Here is a 15,051-nt window from a genome sequence, read left to right as displayed (position 1 = left end):
ACACAAGGGCTCCAAGGGGGACACCCTGCTCCATCCTGTCATGCTTGGCCAGTCTACCTTTGGCCCCCTGACAAGGGTCCTCGACATTCAGCATGGCAGGGAAGAGACTGCTGCACACAGCACAGCCAGGTAGCCCAGTGTCTTCATTGTATAAGATGGTTGTTCACTCATCTTATACAGCTCTCGGCCTAGGAAAATCCAACGCATGAACAAAGACACTGCTTCTAGGGTCATGGCTTTCTAGAAAACCTATTTTATTGACATTTGGATGTACAAATGGGAAAGAATAAATATATGTGATTTCATCTGGCTGGCTGAGTGACCCACAGGACCCTGTCTGTGGTCTGGGTCTTCCTTGCACTTTGGAGACCCGGGCAGTAGCCAGGCCAGCTACACTCGGCCAGGCGAAGGGGCTGCTCAGTGCACAGCACTGGGCCTCTGTGAGGTGTCGGTATGGGGGCTGCCCACACCCCACGGTACTGACGCCGCCTCACTCGGTGCAAACGACCCCCAGTGCAGCGAAGGAAAGGACTCTAAATCAGCGGGGCAACTACACAGGGCCTTCTGAAGTTCATGGAACTGTCACTTCTCACTTCCATTTCACAGCAGAGTGGTGAGCCTGGGACCGTATGTGTGCACCTAAGTGTGAGGGAAGTCACTAGCCAGGTTCAAAGGCTGTCATGAGCTTCACAGTACCCTGGTGAGTAAATCCAGCCAGGTGCCACAGAGGGCAGGGTTCTTGGCCCCTGGTCACGCTGGGGAGCTTGTGACAGGACCTGTCAGCAGATGGAGAACTGCAGCAAGAGCCTCAGAGCCACCAGCTCCACGTCCACTGGAGCCACCCACCAGCTGTACTCAACCATCTCAGGACAGTTGAGGGGCCTCCACCTCGGGACTACCAACACTTCCTATGTTTTCAGATCCGCACACAGGTACACTGTACATCTGAGACACAGTTCCACAGGTCCTGATATAAGACAACTGCAAACCCTGGATGTGGCACAGCCTCACCAGACAGATGTCAGCCCATGGACACGTGGGACCAGAAGGGCTTCGTGTTGCTGGCTGACAATGTGGGCTTCCCCTGGGAACCTGTGTGAAACTCCTGACAGATGGCCAGTGGGCACAGGTGGCCCTCAGTAAGCAATCTTCCAATGTGTGGGCTGCTCACACGCTTTCTCTTGGTCTCCACAAAATCTGTTGTATGTTGTCTTGGGATCCAACCCCAGTATTTCTCTTTCTTCATGAATACGAAAAGAAAATGTGGAGACAGAAGTACCAATAAAAAACCTGCAAAGTAATGAGAGGTGTAGTTATGGGACCAGTAGTGATGCCCTGGCCACACCCACCACCAGAACCACTTTGGTTCAGCCATGCTTCAGTGCCCACCTTGCTTGGGGACACTCCTCCTCTTCTCCATGACAGCAGAGTGGGCTACACACTGCCTGGGCACACAGAGAGCACTGGGTATTCTGCGTCCATTCTGACACTCTGGTAGTGCTAGGGGCCAATCCCATGCACACTGTTAGGGCCAGTGGAGCCTCTAAGTATGCCCTGCCTCTCTGATGGTATTTAGGGACCCATCAACTCAGGAGAAGTTCTAGAGCACCATATGCAGGGCACCTGGCATGCGCGCAGATCCACTGGTCGATGATGGCCACACCTCCATCTTTGTACAGCTCCAGCTCTTCCCAGGTGGGCTCAAACCTCACCATTTCTGGTAGCAGCTTCCTCAGCTCTTCCTGTTCTGCAAAGCAAGGGAGAGGCTGCTGAGCCGGACGCTCAGGGATGGACACACTCGTGCCTGCCCAGGGGAGCAACACGCGTGGCTGAGGAGCACAACATGCTTAGGTCTGTCCAGCGTTCTAGCAGGAGCCAAAAAAAGAACCCCAAGAAAGGCAGGGCTCAGAGCTGCCTACCCTTCCTGATGGCATCTGTGGCCACGAACACCTTGTCCAGCTTGTGAGTCTTCATGAGGCTGCGGATCTTCCTCACCGCACCCTCCAGGCTGGGCACATCCTCCCGGTGGCCCCAAATGAAGTCTTTTCTTCTCAGGTGGACTCCGAGGTAAGGGCCACCTAGTGCTGAGCCCAGCTTGACCTACAAAGGATACCATATGCCAAGAGGACGCTGCGCACAGCTCACCAGGGCCCTGTACGTCTTGGAAGCGGGAGACAAGTGTGTTCTCTAGGCCTAACTGATGCTCACAGAGAATCTTAGGAGCAAATGTCTTTTTAAGATCATGAAGTAATTATCACACTTTTATTGAATGAAATAAAAATCATAAGTGAAACACTAAAAAAGTTAAAAAGAAAGTGTTTTAATTTTTTGTTTTGTTTTGTTTTTCAAGGTAGGGTCTTGCTCTAGCTCAGGCTGACCTGAATTCACTATGTAGTCTCAGGGTGGCCTTGGACTCACAGTGATCCTCCTACCTCTGCCTCCTGAGTGTTGGGATTAAAGGTGTATGCCACCATACTTAGCTTTTAACATTATTTTTTAAAGAAAAGATTATCCAAGCAATTTAATTTCTTAAACAATGCTACCTGGAACCAGCTCAAATGCCCCGATACAGTGAGGCATGCCAGGAACTACAAGGCCAAAGTGTGGGGGAAAACCATTTACCAGATCAGAGTTGATTTAGAACTGAATAAAGAGCATGGGCTGTAGAAGACACAACACGGTGGGTGAATTCCCAGTCACATCTCCACTCCCTCCTGAGTGTGACTTACAGAAGCTAAGATAAGTGATTTGGTCTTAATCTGGTGGGCATTTGTGGGGAGCCATACCTGAGTATATAGGAGGTCACTTTTTATAACACCCTTTGTCCTTCCTAGACCTGGCCACTGGGCAGAGGTGCCAGCTCATATGGAGCTGGGTCCAAGTGTCTATACAGGCATCACTAGTAACTGGGCCAGGCTCTCACTGTGAGCCTGGGAGGTTTTGCTCCTTATTTCTGGCCTCTGTCTCTACATGGGGCCCTGCCTGAGACAGTGACACAGAGAAGAGCTGTTGATGACCCTTAACAATGTCGGCAGTGGGAGGCAAGGGGCATTTGCTGAAATGACAGCAAGGAGAATCCAATCTTCAGGGGAGAAAAATGAAGGCAAAGATATAAAATCAGGAAGACGCAAGAGCAAGGGTGCTGGCAGAGCTTGGGTATGTGCCCCTGCAATATATGGCACGGGATGGCAGGAAATACACCACTGCCTACTTCTGCTTCATACTTTTCTTTTTGATTGTTTAAAAAATATTTTATTTATTTAAGAGAGAGAGAGAGAGAGAGAATGAATGGGCATGCTAGGGCCTCTGCAAAAGAACTCTATGGTACTGAGGAACTGAACCTGGTTCCTTAGGTTTCTCCATCTCTCTTTTTGATTTGAGACCAGTTCTTTCTTACTACACAGTCCCGTGTGCCCTGGACTCACGACCCTCTCACCTGAACCTCCCTACTGACAGCTGTGATCACCAGTGTATGTCTCCTTGCTGGGCACTATCTGCAGACTTAAAAAATCTCATTTTACACTGACAGGAACTGACTAGGTGGCTAGAGCTGCAATAATGACCCCATTTCACTAATGAGAAAGTTGTCATTTCCCTAACTCTACCCTAGAGGGCTAAGAGGAGCCTTGGTCCCTGGCCCTCATCCACTCAGGTATTAATGTCACATCGAGCATGGGACAAGCCCACTAACTTAGGGGACAAAGTCGTTCAGTCCCTAGAGAAGCTACCTTCATCTGCGTCCAGTCCTCCTCCAGGGGAACCTTGTCGGCGACGTCAGTGGAGTTAAGGTGCTGGCTCCTGAACTCGTCTCCAACAGCCCGCAGGTGCTTGGCAAACACCATGCTGCGCCGTGTCTGCAGAGACAGACTACACTGAGTGCTACCAGACCTGCACAGGTGAACCGTCGTGACCTCTTGTCTACCAGCTGCCACCTCCTCAGGCTGTCACTGGGGACGACGACTCTCGGCCCTCCCAGGTGGCCCTTCTGTGTCTCCTGCTGCCTCTGCCTGACTCCAGTGCAGCCCTTAGCCAATCCTGGTCACCCAGGCAGCAGCAGTTATCTGTAGAGACCCAGCCAGCCCCACCTAGCCTAGTGGAGTCCCAGCCAGGCCTGGCTGTGCTACAAGACTGTCCCATGCTCGCCGGGCTCCTGTGCCGTCTGCCTCAGCCAGCGCTGCCGTGCAGCCTCGTCACCTTCCTGTCTTCTCAGCTACAACCCACATCTTCGCAGGCAACGACTTTGTTTTTCCCCGCACTGAACTGAACACAATGATCATGTATCTCTGTTCCATGCCAGATGCCTGCTGTCCGAGCTGTCACAAGAGCTGCTCAGCCTGACAGCCTGGCCAGTGTCCTCAAAATCACCCAGGTACAGCCGGCCCTCCAGGCAGAAACCGCTTCCAGTGTTAAGGACCTGACTCTAAGAACCTGAGAAATAAACGCCATGAGCTCAGTTCAGCCAGCAGAACCACAGCACATGCCAAGGACCACTCGAGGGCAGAATGCCAACACAACCCTAGGCTGCTGCATCATGGGGCAGGGGCTCATGCCTAGAGGTGTGCTCGAGGCCCGGCTCTGTGTCCTTACCCTGCAGCAAAAGCACACACAGCATCTTTGCTCTATGGGTAGAAAAAAAACACCGCTGGGCCACGTCCAGGGCTTCTGAGAGCTTTCATTGAGCAAAACCCAACACATGGCAGAGGTCTGTGCCCCTAGGGAAATACTCACATCCCAGTATTCTCTGCCTCCATAGTGGTCATGAAGCAGGTTTTCAGCTCTGTCCAACATCACAGACCTGGTTTCAGATGGAAGAACAAAGGTGTGAACGATTCTAAAAGTGAAAGTGATTGCGTTCACTCTCTAGCAGCCGCGTAGAGAACCCCAGACCGGGCAAGTACTCAGGTGCCAAGTCTGCCAGGCACCTAGCCAGGAGAATCCAGGCGAGACGCGGTGGGAGCTGTGGGCAGAAGGCAACCGGACAGAAGAAGAAACAAAAGCGAGCGAGTCAGCGGAGGGCTGAGCAGGGCCCCAGAGGAACACACACAACGGCCTTCGCGCAGACCAGGGACCATCACACACGTCAGGAGGGGCGGGGCAGGCAGTGCAGGGGCCCACCAGGCATGGCGCACCTGCTCCTGTTGCAAGGGAACTTGTCTCTAACAGGGACGAGGCCTGTTTCTCAAGGTCATGCTAGTGCCTGGCTGCCCGAAAGCAGGACTGGGACTACGAAGGGAGGCCGTGACACCCACCCAGGCGGGTGAACAGGGTGCCCCCTGCAGCCTTCCTCCAAAGCTGAACACGCAGGACTTAAGAACCCTGGGGAGGCAGGGTGGATAAAGAGGACCAAAAACCTCTCTGGGACTGGCTGATAAATGTAACTCTGTCCAAATTTAACGTTTTAAAGACAAAAAAAAAAGGGCACAAGATTTTAACTGGTGCTTTACAGAGCCGTATTTCAAAGGACTTGCAGTCAGAGACACACACGCTGCAGGCACTGTTTTCCCCCATCGGAACCACAGAGATTGGAGCTCTGCCCCAGTGGCCCAGCTCTGTGCAACCCCTGGAGTGGCAGACTCCCACTGAAGGTGCACCCCATCCCAGCCATTTCAGCTCTAGACACAGCCCCACATTTCCACTCTACAGAAACCTCTACGGCTGTCCTTCTCTACAAAAAGCACTTCCCGGAGCCAGGGGAGGCGGCTCCTCAAGCTGCCGACCTGCGTTTGGATTCCCTACAGCCACGTAAAATGCTGGGCGTGCTGTGGTGCAGCGTCTGAGATCCCGGCGTGCTCACAGCACGGGGAGGTAGAGTCACAGTCCCAAAGCTTACACGCCAGCTACTTTGGCCTTCCCAGCAGCAAAGTAATGAGACCCTGTCTCAAGGTGGGAGGACCAACCCAGCAATGTCATCTGACCGTACAAGTGTGCTGCGGCAGTGCAAGCACCTACACACACACACACACACACACACACACACACAGGAAGAGGGAGAGAGGGTACGTGTGCGCGCCTCAGGCTACACTGGTTCCAGGAGCTCACGTCCATCAATGGGGAGGCAGACAGACTGTAGGGACAGCCATGTGTCTGAAGCATACTCAAAGTGCCTGGTTAAGGGGGAGGACAAGGAGCCATGCACAGAATACATAAATGGCATCCACTTATGTTTAAAAAGACAACGCACGGGCACACACAAGCAACCGCAGCATACTTTTGGACAGTACAGTGGCTGCCCCTGGCCCCGTCTCACACTGTTTCTTTGGAAGCTGACCATGAAATGCAGTAGTGTCACCAGTGCGGTTAGGCAAAGTGGCCTAAGGCCTCACAGCAGAGCTGGCGCATGCCTTCCCCTCCAGCCTCCCGGTGGGCGCCCGCGGGCCTCTGACCTCCACACACATGCGCAGAGTCTCCTACGTGCTCTATGCTTTGGGCTCAACAGCACAGCCGTAAGGTCTCCTTGCTGAACAAGCAATGCTGTGTGTTCCCAGCCTAGTGACATTTAAGTCTTGAACGTGTCATGTTCCCTTTATGCCATCTACTGTGGAAGGAGGCATATTCTGGCTTGGGGACATCATGGACGTCCTTAGCAGGTGATTGGGCACAGGTGGCGTGGATGATAATAAAGATGGAACTGTACTTGTACACCAAGCTCCCAACAGCGTCCCCAGGTTCTCCTGCCAGAACTGGCTTCCAGCTGCTGCCCATCTCCCTGTGGCAGGGGCTGAGGATGTGGTGTCTGCTCTGCCGCTAGCTCCCTTCCCCGTGGCTGCCTGCCCTGTACACGCAGACCTTTAGGAGTCAGCTCTGCACAATCCTTACTCATTAGACTAACTATCATCTCCCTTTCTCTGTGGCCTCTCTCTTCCATTTTCAGTGGACATTGGTTGAATGTCTTCATTTCAGTGCAACTGAACTGGCTAGTCCTGTGACACCTTGCCTAGTAGCTGTCACCATCCCAAGATCCCGAGGCTGTCCTGACAGCTGTGCAGCCTGCTGCACAGGGGCCTCGACCCACCAGAGCTGGATTCTCCGGCACTAACAGGGCAGCTTCACGCCCCCCTTACCACAGGGCACCTTCCCACTGCTCCTGGCAGCCATCTGCTCTGGAGATCTCTGTGGGCTCAGCTTCAGTCCAGCCATCATCAAGATGGAAAAACCCTGACAACAGAGGATGTGTCCCCCAGGTCTAGAATGGCTTCTGAAATCCAGACACTGGGACCCAGAGGACCTATCCTTGGGACAACTGAAAGCTGGACCCAAGCAGGCCACCTCGGGGTCCTGACCCTAAGTGGGTCAGTGGCTGCCTCACTAAGCAGCCATACACCAGTCTTAGCAGGCTTTTCACAGTGTTAGAGAGGCCACTAGGCCCAAGGTGAGGCAGGGCACAGCGCACTCCACAGACAACCACAGCCAGCTGCTCCAGGGACTTCCAAGCAGACACGGCACGACAGCTAGGGCCACCCTGGAGTGCCCGGTCATGCTCATGGCCGGCTGCTGGGCACTGAAGGGACAGAAAGGCTCTGTGACTCCAAGGAAGCCTGCAGTAAATCCTAACACACAGCTCTCAGGCGCGTCCTCCTAGATATGACATGAGCCTCACTGGCTCACGCATGTCCCACATCCCTAGGTGGACTCGTTCCCAGGCTGCCACTCAGCACAGTTGGCACAGCTGCCCTCACCAGCTATGCCCTGCATCTCAGGGCCAGGAATGTGCTTTCTGACCTCTCAACCTACAAAGAGAAAAGCCCAAAAGTGGCACTGGGCAGTACCTAAAGAGCTCCCCACCAGCTCTCAACAGAACAGAGCTCAGGTTCCAGCCCACAGCCCAGCCCTGGAGACCAACACTGCTCACACCCATCCGCACACCATCAGGTCACCTCTTCATCGCCCCACCATGTGCATCCCCGCTGGACCCAGGCTCCTCATGGCATCCCAGAGAGGAATGTGGAATGAAGCCTGGTGTGGGACCTGTCCAGCCCCCACACTGCCACCCAGGGCGCAGGCCCTGCCCCACATCCACCGCTCTGGAGCTCGGTGCACCCGACCAACACTGAGCTCTCTCCTCTGGCCCCCCAGGGTCCTGCTGCCATGGAAGTGTGTGCCGGGAGGACAGAGGGGTTCCTAGGGGCCTGGGGAGCTGTCTGGATGCTGGGACGCAGCCCAGGCTTGCACACCCTGGCTGGCTGCACACGTCAAGGAAGACCCAGACTTACCGAGCAGAAGTGTTTTTCAAAAGCACAGGTGCAACAATGGAAGCTGATCCCTGAACGGACAGGCAGGAGACATTCAGACCCCGCGTCTCTTCATAGCCCCAAAACCATCCTCTGGAAAACAAAGCCCGATCCATCCGTTAGCCCGCCGTGAGTGTGGGCGCGCTCGGGAGCGTGACCACGGTCCGCTTTTCTCAGGGCAGCTCACAGGCCAGGACTGCGGACAGCGGGATTCTCGTGAGCATCGTGAGCAAACCCGTCAACCTCCCCTGGGGATGTTCTCGAGGTCTGCAGGTCCCTGAGGGAGGTGGACAGTGGAGAAAGGGACAAGAGAAGCATGGCCTGCCAAGACAGCCACACTCTTCCCCACAGCTCCTCCCACTCACGGTTCAGACAGGCTCATTTATTCTGGCACACCACACATGGAGGACAGGGAGTGACAGCTCTTTCGTGGGGAGGTCTACCAATGCCAGGGCATCAGATGGTGACTTATATTTGGGGCTAAGACCACATTTCCATGCCATGCTCAAATAATTTTAAAAGGTGGGGGAAGCTGGGTGTGGTAGTGCACGCCTGTAGTTCCAGCACTGAGGCAGGAAGACTGAGAGAAGCCAGCTTGGGACACACAGTGGAACTTTAGCTTAAAAGAAAAGTGAGGGAGGTGTGCCTGCCTAGCATCATGAGGTCCTGCAGTCAATCCCTGCTACTATAAAAAACAAGTTCACACAGGCGGAAGCGAGCATGTGGCATGCTGTGAGCACAGTTGGAGTTCCCATCTGACAGCGCGCAGTGGCCTACGCTGGCACGGCTGAGGGCTCTGGGACCCGGGGAGCCTGCACCTGTAGTACTCGTGCTTGTCCTGTGAGTACAGCGGGGGGTCAATGCAGGGCCGCTCATCCACCTTCTCCTCCCAGGTGCCCTCCTTCCAGCCCTCAGCATAACCTTGCAGGACGTACACCTGGTCGATAAAGGGCCCGCCGGACTCTGAAAAAGACCCAGAGAATGTGCCGTACAATGGTGACCACAGGCGTGTCTGCAGGAGCGCAGCAGCTAGCCCCATACAGGCGGGCAGTGCTCACTGACTTAAACGCCACCTCATCCCAAAGGCTTAGGAGAGGCTTCAAAAGCAGAGGACAGAATTCATGGCATCGGCGCAGAAGGGGAGGGGTGGTCCAGATTTCCTTGGCCTCTCGCAAGACTTTTTTTTTTATATTTTTTTATTCAAGTGAGAGTGGGGGGAGGGAGAACTGGTGCTGAAATCAAACTCCAGATGGGTGTGACATCTTGTGCACATGGGAAACCTAGCATGCTTGCGTCACCATGTGCATCTGGCTTATGTGGAATCTGGAGAGTTGAACATGGGCTTCGCAGGCAAGGGCCTTATCTGCTAAACCATCTTTCCAACCCCCAAGACTTTTCCTTTGCACCCCCACACTGGGGCAGGTGCAGCTTCACCCCTCTCCTGCACACTCTCCTGCAGATTCCCCCGGCACATGCTGTCCTAACCGCGCTGTTCCCCTCTAACAACCACTCCCACCCTGCAGGGCTCCCAGCATGGTCAGTCACTGTGATCCTGTCTACCTCACTACCAACAGGAGCCCCAGGAAGGTCTATGTCACCTACCCACTGCCCCTACCCACATCGAGCCAGAGTCATCTCTGGAACAAGGAGGTTCTGTTCAGACAATGCCCCTGCGACGATAAGCCACAAGAAGTCACATGCGGGTGTCCTCCAACGGCTCAGGATGAGGTTTACAGCCACGTGGCTGATGAGCCCAGGGACCGGAGTCAAGAGACCAACGATGGGGATGCAGAGGTACTGACACCACACTGCACAGCCTCACCTGGTGCAGCCCCCTGGCGGCTCCTCCCTGTGAATGAATGGAGCCAGTGCATCTTCCCTGAAAGCCCACGGCACAACAGGCGATGTCTGCCCTGTGGGCTCCCCTGGATCTGCTCTAGTTGGAGGGAGGAGGTTTGGTGGGAATAGGGAGACGCAGCCCTACCGCCTCCAGGCACAACACTCTAAATGGCAAGGGCCCCAACTGTCCCTTTCCCATGAGGGACTCACAAGCCCTGCCCTGCAGAGAGATGCATCCAGCTTCTCTGCGCACCTAAGACTCAGACCAAGGTCAGGCTGTCTTCTAGGGTAAGTCCAGCTAGCCTAAATACTTAGCTCCAGCTCTTGATTTCAGGACTCACAAACAAGTTTTAAAGCTGAGTCAGGGGAGGGTACATGCTCTAAGTTTGCATCTTCAGCCACAGTGGGAAAGTCAGGGAAAATAAATAAATAAATAAACAACACAAACCCTGTTCTATGTACTCAGCATTCCCAGCACTGACTGTGACTTGGAACATGCTGTGCAGCGACCATGTTATGGAAGTATGGCCACATGGGGCCACAGTCCCTGGCAGGTTGGCAGGAAGCAGAGGCCTTGACGGAGAACTGGGTGCCCACCATGGGCATTGGCCCGACTCAAAAAAAAAAAAAAAAAAAAAAAAAACACCCTCTCCAGAGTGCAACAGGAAGAAAGGACTTGAATTCTAACCAGTCACAGTCAACTCCCACACCTTAGTTCTCAGGAAAGCTTTACTTTCCTCAGGAGGAAGGAAACGGAGGGAGGAAGTGGCGTGGCTTCAGGCAGTTGTCCTCTCCGGCACTGTGGGACCCATGGCGGCAGCGCACACACTCGTCAAACGCGCCTCTCTCAGGCAACATGGCCTTGCAGCTACTTCCCCACAGCACCCCACCCGGTCCTGCTTCCCGAGAGAACTCAGAGAAGCCCCGCAGGCCCGAGGGGAGAGCAGCAGCCGGGCCATGTGCCATCCACAGCAGAGACTGCAGGGCCTGGTCACACGATCGCCTCCCAGCCTGTCGCCCACCTCACCTGCAATGAACTGCTCATACTCAATGACTGGGATGTTTCGATTGAGACTTGGAAGATCAAAGAATTCGGACCAGGGGATCCGGACCTGATGGATGTCAGGGCTTTGCCAGTGGTAGAGACGGCCCCACGGGGGCAGGACAAGCACCCACTCCTCAGTCTTCAGGAGGGTCTTCAGCAGAGAGGCGACTCGGATGTAGACGTCCCTGCGGAGATTGAAGCCTTCCGGGGGGTTGACGTCATATAGAAGGTACCTGAGCAGGGAGCAGGCCACGGATCTTAGGCTGGGATGTCCCTGCACAGAATACCTGCCCTGCTCACGGCCTCAGGGCATCTGCCCATGTGCCATCCCGCTGTTTCCAGTCTGCAGAGTGGTCACAGCCCCTCGTCTCTATGTGACAGTTAACCGCAGAGCCCAGGTGTGGGAACAGTACATAACCCAGTACTACCTGACAATCTGCAATGCAAGCAGAACCCGAGACCAGGGATCAGTACTGTAGCCCTCCTCAAGCTGTCTGGTCTAAAGACCTCTTCACACTGAACAACCATTGAGGACCCAAAAGGGCTGCTGTGTATTAAAGCTACTGATAGATACTGTGTTAGACTCTAAGACTAGAAGTACTGACTGACTTCAAAATAACCTCATGCTAGCGGGGCATGGTGGTACACACCTTTAACTCCAGCTCTCCAGAGGCTGAAGCTGAGGTAAGAGGACAGCTGTGAGCTCAAGACCAGCCTGGGTGAGTTCCAGGTCAGCCTAGGCTAGAGTAAGACCTTGCTTCCAAAAGCCAAAAAAAAAAACAAAAAAAAACCTATTAACAAAGATAACATTTTAAAGAAAAAATTAGTTTATTTTCAAATGTAATCACTAGTGAAAAAAACGGCAGTGCGTTTAATTTTTGCAAATTTAATTTGGGGCAGGCATAGCTGAGTTCATTTCTGCCCTAAGTCTACTGTGATATGGCAGGCCGGTTGTCCTCTGGAAAGTCAACAGTACTTTCCCGTCTTGAGAAAGGCAAAAAGTGTCGAGTAATCTCTGTGGAAACTGCTCTAAGACTTCAGGACCTGCCATGGCAAGATCCTATCTGTGGCTCCCAGCTGGCTTCATACAGGGCAGCTGCTCTCGGTGAGTATTCTGTGGCACTGGGTCCCTGCTTGACCCTCAGTGCTCGGGATGCAGACCCGGAAGGAAGGGGCATCACTATGACTGGCCCCTGAATGGGGTCTGCTTTGCTCCTGGCCTCCACTAACTTCAGAGCACAGGACAGACTGACATCACTGGGGCTTAAGAGAGCTGCGGGGCTGGGAGCCTGAGCCGACCCGGGCCCATCCCACGCCCACTCCATCAGGGCTGAGATCCCGCGGCACCAGGACGGTCAGCGCTGGCCCTGCCCAGACCAGAGACTGACCACGCAGGATCTAACTCCACAGCTGGCGGGCCAGTCCTGACAGAGCACCAGCGGCCCCTGACCCAGGCTCCAGGGATCCTACCTGCCGACCCCCACACACCTGCCCGCTGACCGCGACTCCAGGGATCCTACCCGCCGACCCCCAGGCCCCACTCACCCGCCCGCTGACCCCGGCTCCGCCCCCGGCCCCCACCCACCTCCACCCCCTAGCCCGGGGCCTCCACGCACGCGCGCTTTACCGTCTGCGGGACGCCGCCCCGGTCAGAATGTCGACCGCCGACTGCCCAGGCCAGAACTCCTCGCCCGAAGGCGAAGCTGGCGGCCACGACGCCGCAGCTAGCAGCAGGCAGACGACGCTGAGCGCCGCCATGGCCCCGGCGGCCACGCACTTCCGGCAGCCCCGGCCCGCCCCGGAAGCGCGCTCCCAGGCCGCTCGGGTGGAACGCGTCTCCAGTAGCCAAGACAACGGCGTGAGGCCCGCCCCGCGCTGTCCCAGTGGGGCGGGGTCTATTGGAGGGCGGGGCTCTGGGGCGGGGACTCTGATTGGGCGGGGATTTGGAGGTGGGCGGGGCTTGCGGATGGGCTTTCGGGGGAGGGGCGGGGCCTCTGGGAGGAGGCGGGGCCTGAGCCGGTCCTGGCTGGCCGCGTGGTGTCCCGGGCTCAGTGGGCAGCTTGCCTCGGCTGTTCCCAGAGCCGCGCGTTCCGCGAGCACACGGGAGGCTCCCCGGCGCCAGGCTCGCCGAGGGCCGGCTCTGGTCCGTGGGGCCCGGGGGCACTTCGTTCTCGGGAGGACCTGAGCACGGGAGCCCAGGAGGGCCCGGGTACGGTGAGGCGGCCGCCGAGCTGCGCCCTTGCGCTTTCGTGGCAGTGCCCCTCTCCACACTCGCGGCAGTGGAGCGATTCGCTCCTTAAGCCCGATCCGCTTGGCAGTGTCTAGAACCAGATGGGTCTGTGCAGCCCAGCGGGCTGGTGTAGCGTCCCTAGCCGAGGCGGTTTGACATGGTGAGAGGATAAACACCGCAGATACTGGGGGCGGAGAACCTGTCCACAGACACCCACCTGTGTGCTGGATCTGTTACACGTCTACGTGGGGGAGGGGAGAAATAAAGAAAGGAGCCAAAACAGGAAATAAAGATGAGGTGAACCTCATCCAAAAAGAAGAAGAAGAAGAAGAAGAAGAAGAAGAGGAAGAGGAAGAGGAAGAGGAAGAGGAAGAGGAAGAGGAAGAGGAAGAGGAGGAGGAGGAAGAGGAGGAGGAAGGAGGAGGAAGAAGGAAGAAGGAAGAAGGAAGAAGGAAGAAGAAAGAAGAAAAAACGCGGTTAGGAAAATGAAAAGGCACAGGCTGGGAGAAAGCATTTACAACAAAAATCTACCTGATAAAGGACTTCTGTCCAGAAGATCTTTAAGATTCAGTTGGAGAGATGGTTTAGTGGTTAAGGCCCCTTAAGATTTAGGGGAATGTGGGGCATGGTGGCGCACGCCTTTCATCCCAGCCCTCGGGAGGCAGAGGTAGAATTGCTGTGAGTTTGGGGCTGCTCTGAGACTGCACAGTGAATTCCGGGTCAGCCTGGGCTAGAATGAGACCCTTCCTTGGAAAAAAAAAAAAAGATTCAAGGGAATGCCAAAACCCAATACTCCCCCCCAAAAAAGACAGTGGAAGGTGGTGTATATGCTTAGATCCTGGAGAGATGGACATTAAAATCATGCTGGGTGGTGTGTGGTGGCGCACGCCTTTAATCTCAGCACTCAGGAGGCAGAGGTAGGAGGATCAGGGTGAGTTCAGGGCTACCCTGAGAGTACTACATAAACTCCAGACCAGCCTGGACTAGAATGAGACCCTACCTTGAAAAACACACACACACACACACACACACACACACACACACACAGATTATGCTGGAAGGTAGCATCCACCCACTGGAATGACAATATAAGCTTGGGCACCACCCAGTGTTGGGGAGGGTGTGGGGCAGCTCAACCAGGACCCCCACACTGCTGATAGGAAGGAAACCACGCTGGAAATCCTTTTGACAGTCTCTGTTCTGTCGTGACTGGCCCTGACTGGAGTTGCCCCAAGAGCAGAAGTAGGGAAGTACTTTGCAAGGGCATTCCCCAAGTCATCCAGAGAGGGCTGCTCAGGATCCCAGTGAAAGAAATGCTCTGTGCCGTGTGGTCAATGGTGAGCATTCACCAGGGGAACTTCCATTCAGAAGGCTGTAGCACGTCTCAGAGATGTCTACCACGGAAGATGGCTTTGACTGCATGCGAAAATGGCAGGGAAGGGTTTCAGAAAGGCTTTGGGCTAGGACCAGTTTCTTCGTGCTTTGGACCAGTAACTACACCTTTACCATTGCCTGGGAATGTTCAAGGCTGAGACTTGGGACAAAGCCTGCAGCTGGCCAATCCAAAGCATCCAGGGATCTGTGCTGGGTCAGGACACAGAAAGGAAGGAGGGCTGGGGGCCCTACGGTTTCTTAGGAGACTAAGACTATTCTACCAGTTTGACTGGCCATCCCATCTTTGTTTACCAAGGAGATCTGGACACGTGCAT

The 15,051-nt window shown here is 54.9% G+C and overlaps 1 protein-coding gene across 1 annotated transcript; it reads right to left on the bottom strand.

Annotated features, from left to right (window-relative positions):
- Positions 1 to 237: 237 nt before the first annotated feature.
- On the bottom strand, positions 238 to 12,884 carry Pofut2 (protein O-fucosyltransferase 2). The gene is made up of 9 exons (XM_004669425.2): positions 12,740 to 12,884; positions 11,095 to 11,345; positions 9,047 to 9,191; positions 8,211 to 8,321; positions 4,729 to 4,795; positions 3,729 to 3,854; positions 1,920 to 2,100; positions 1,624 to 1,747; positions 238 to 1,290 (listed from the first exon to the last, which is right to left on the bottom strand). Exons 1-9 carry the CDS (start codon positions 12,868 to 12,870, stop codon positions 1,137 to 1,139), a joined length of 1,290 nt encoding a protein of 429 aa, XP_004669482.2. The 5' UTR covers positions 12,871 to 12,884; the 3' UTR covers positions 238 to 1,136.
- Between the last annotated feature and the right edge of the window lie 2,167 nt (positions 12,885 to 15,051).

The sequence above is a fragment of the Jaculus jaculus genome, chromosome 5, assembly GCF_020740685.1.
Source record: "Jaculus jaculus isolate mJacJac1 chromosome 5, mJacJac1.mat.Y.cur, whole genome shotgun sequence".
In the NCBI taxonomy this organism is placed as follows: Eukaryota; Metazoa; Chordata; class Mammalia; order Rodentia; family Dipodidae; genus Jaculus; species Jaculus jaculus.
The sequence above is the reverse complement of the archived record's forward strand: the minus strand, read 5'-3'. Positions and strand labels throughout refer to the sequence as shown.